This window comes from Austrofundulus limnaeus, unplaced genomic scaffold, assembly GCF_001266775.1.
Source record: "Austrofundulus limnaeus strain Quisiro unplaced genomic scaffold, Austrofundulus_limnaeus-1.0 Scaffold136, whole genome shotgun sequence".
Classification (NCBI taxonomy): Eukaryota; Metazoa; Chordata; class Actinopteri; order Cyprinodontiformes; family Rivulidae; genus Austrofundulus; species Austrofundulus limnaeus.
In genome coordinates, this window is record NW_013952538.1 from 481937 (window position 1) to 484679 (window position 2743).

Genomic DNA, 2743 nt, shown 5'->3' on the forward strand with positions numbered 1-2743 from the left:
AACAATACACACTATGTATGGAACAATACACACTATATATGGAACAATACACACTATGTATGGAACAATACACACTATATATGGAACAATGCAGATTTTTAACATTTATTTTATTAGCTTGTCTTCTGAAGATGCTCTGTGTTGAAGGATCAGTGGATCTGTGTTCGACTACTCCACCTAGGCTGAATTGTGGAGCACAGATCCACTGAGAAACTTGCTGTTTCAGCAACATTTAATTTAAAAACTGGACTTTTGAGGAAAAACAAATGTTTATAATTAACTTCAATAAATTACAAGTTAAGAAGGACATTTCTCTTTTTTGTGTTGAAACAATATCGAACCGTGAGACTAAAGTATCCAACCAGACCGAATCGTGAGTTTTCTCTGTATCGTTGCAGCCCTAATAAATAACTACAACACGAAAGACGAGGAGGCTCAGGTGGGAGTGGGCGGGGCCTGACAAGAACCCAAACCATAAAAAGACTAAAAGATAAACTCAACAAACTAGAAACACATCTGAGAACAGGTTCAGGTCTGGACCCTGGAGGTGATGATGCTGATGATGATGATGTCAGAGTTTACCTTGATGAGCGTGTTGCATCTGAAGCTCAGGCGGTGGATGTTGGGATCCCAGCCCTCCAGAGGCCAATCAGATCCACTCTGGTTTGTTTTCACTGACATCCTCACTTAAACTCCACTTATTGCTCTTTTTCGTCTTTAAAATGTGAAATATTTTCAGAGCTGCTCCACACGAGTCACAAAAAGCTTCATGTGAATTATAAAAAAAGGTAACAATCCTGATATTTTAATTTTAAAAATCACAACAATCCAGACTCTTCTCAATTTGCAGCTTGTTTGTTTTTTTCCCTCTCTTATTTAAATAAAGATCCAGTTTCCAGTGTTTGACTCATGTTTGGTTTCCTCTCTGCTGTCGGACCTGAAGCTGTGTGCAGAAACTCATATTTCTGGAGTAAAAACCCAGCGAGAGCCGAACTGTGGGAGCTCGCTTGTGTTTTTGGCTCGGCCCACTCGGGCCTCCACAGCAGGGAAAACTCTGGAAGCTCGTTAGACGAGTTCATCACCGAGTCTCAGAGAGACAACAAAACAACAAATAAACTATCTGCATCTGAACAATACAGTGAAAACTTAAACAGAAATGATGTTTTTCTGCAGGAGAAGCTGTGATCAGGAGCAAATAAACGTCCTTTAAATGAAATGACTCCATCTGATCTGTGTTTACCTGCTGTAAGATGACCATGGTTCTGGTTCTGGTTCTGGTCCCTCTGAATGGACATCAGCTGTCCTCTGAAGAGCCTGTAGATGACAGGTAAACGTTTTACCTGCACAAGCCTGATTCCAAACAGCGGCCACATTAGAGACAGACATTTGCACGCTGAGTTTTAAGCAGAGATCTTCAGCTGTTTGTTCGAGTTCAGATCATCTGATGGGTCTGACTCTCAGCTACTACCACACCAGGTTTGAGCTCAGTATCTGAAAATCTGACAGAGTTATGGATATTTCTGTTTGGTACAGATGAATGTCTGTGGCTGCCTTCTTGGATCAGACAAACTCAAGGCCCGCGGGCCAAATCTGGCCCGTGTTAACATTTTATTTTGGCCTCAAATTTGGCCAGGTCATGTTTGTAAATGAGAAGTGGTTCTCAAACAGTTTTCCTGGATAAATAAAGGTTAAATAGAATAAATAAATTTTGTACTTTAAATGTAAAATAGTTTTAATCTTTGTGTCACATTTAGTGCGTTCTTCTCATGACATCTGTCCACTTTCAAGCCAATAAAATTAAATTCAAATTTTTCCAAAATCTTTGGTTTTGGTGTGGAAAGAGCAGCACTTTAATTCTCTTTTTCTGAATTCTCTTCTTATTTGAAAGTCACATCTCAATTTAATGTTTATCTTTATGCTCAAATGCTACGTAGTTTTGTAAAAGGTCATCTGTTAGTGTTATATAACATTTAAATAAATATTGAACAATATTGGACCAAGTTTTATATTTTGTCCCCCCTGTATTAGACAGGATGTTAAGGTTTCATTAAAATCCATTCAATGTTTCAGGAGATATTTTGCTAACAGACAGAGAGGGGCGGGGCCACGGGGGCATTGACCCCAGCTGAAATCTGATTGGTCCTCTGGATTGCCCCTGTCCTGTCACTCACCTGTTTTTGCCTGTGATGACGGAGGGTGCAGTTCCGTGTTCAAACACTAGAGGCGCTGATGAGTCAAATCACATGAATCGAGAAAGAAAAAAAAATCCAAAATGCTTCATAGGGAAAGAAAATGCATAAAACTTTTAGAAGAATCCCTTTAAACACTACAAAAATGTTACCAAACAGCCTTTTTAAAGGAAAATGATGCAACAACTTAATATGTTGCAGAATCATCATGTTTTCGCCATTTCAAACTTTGTCTTTTTGCAACAAAACAGAAAATAAATAAATACAACAAAACAAAAACTAATTTTCATTAATGTTTTTCTGCATCAGCTCTATAACACTGGGTTATATTTTTGTATGTGTATAAACAGAGCAAAAAATAGAACTAAGCATGATTTTATGCAGATTTTACAGTATAAATAATCTTTAAAGTTTCGGGATGGTCGGACACATTAATGCTGCTTTAAACGCCTGGAAAATGAGGTCACCTGCTCTGTGTGTGTGTGTGTGTGTGTGTGTGTGTGTGTGTGTGTGTGTGTGTTTGTCTGCAGTCTTAATCTACTTCTCTTTATTGT

General features: G+C 38.4%; 1 protein-coding gene across 1 annotated transcript in view; it reads right to left on the bottom strand.

Annotated features, from left to right (window-relative positions):
* The window catches only part of myo7aa (myosin VIIAa), a 40576-nt gene that overhangs the window by 34302 nt on the left and 3531 nt on the right, over nucleotides 1-2743 (bottom strand). The window contains exon 2 of the mRNA XM_014015891.1: nucleotides 1241-1314. Within this exon, the coding sequence (XP_013871345.1) occupies nucleotides 1241-1258 (18 nt within the window). The 5' untranslated portion in view covers nucleotides 1259-1314. The remainder of the gene's footprint in view (nucleotides 1-1240; nucleotides 1315-2743) is intronic.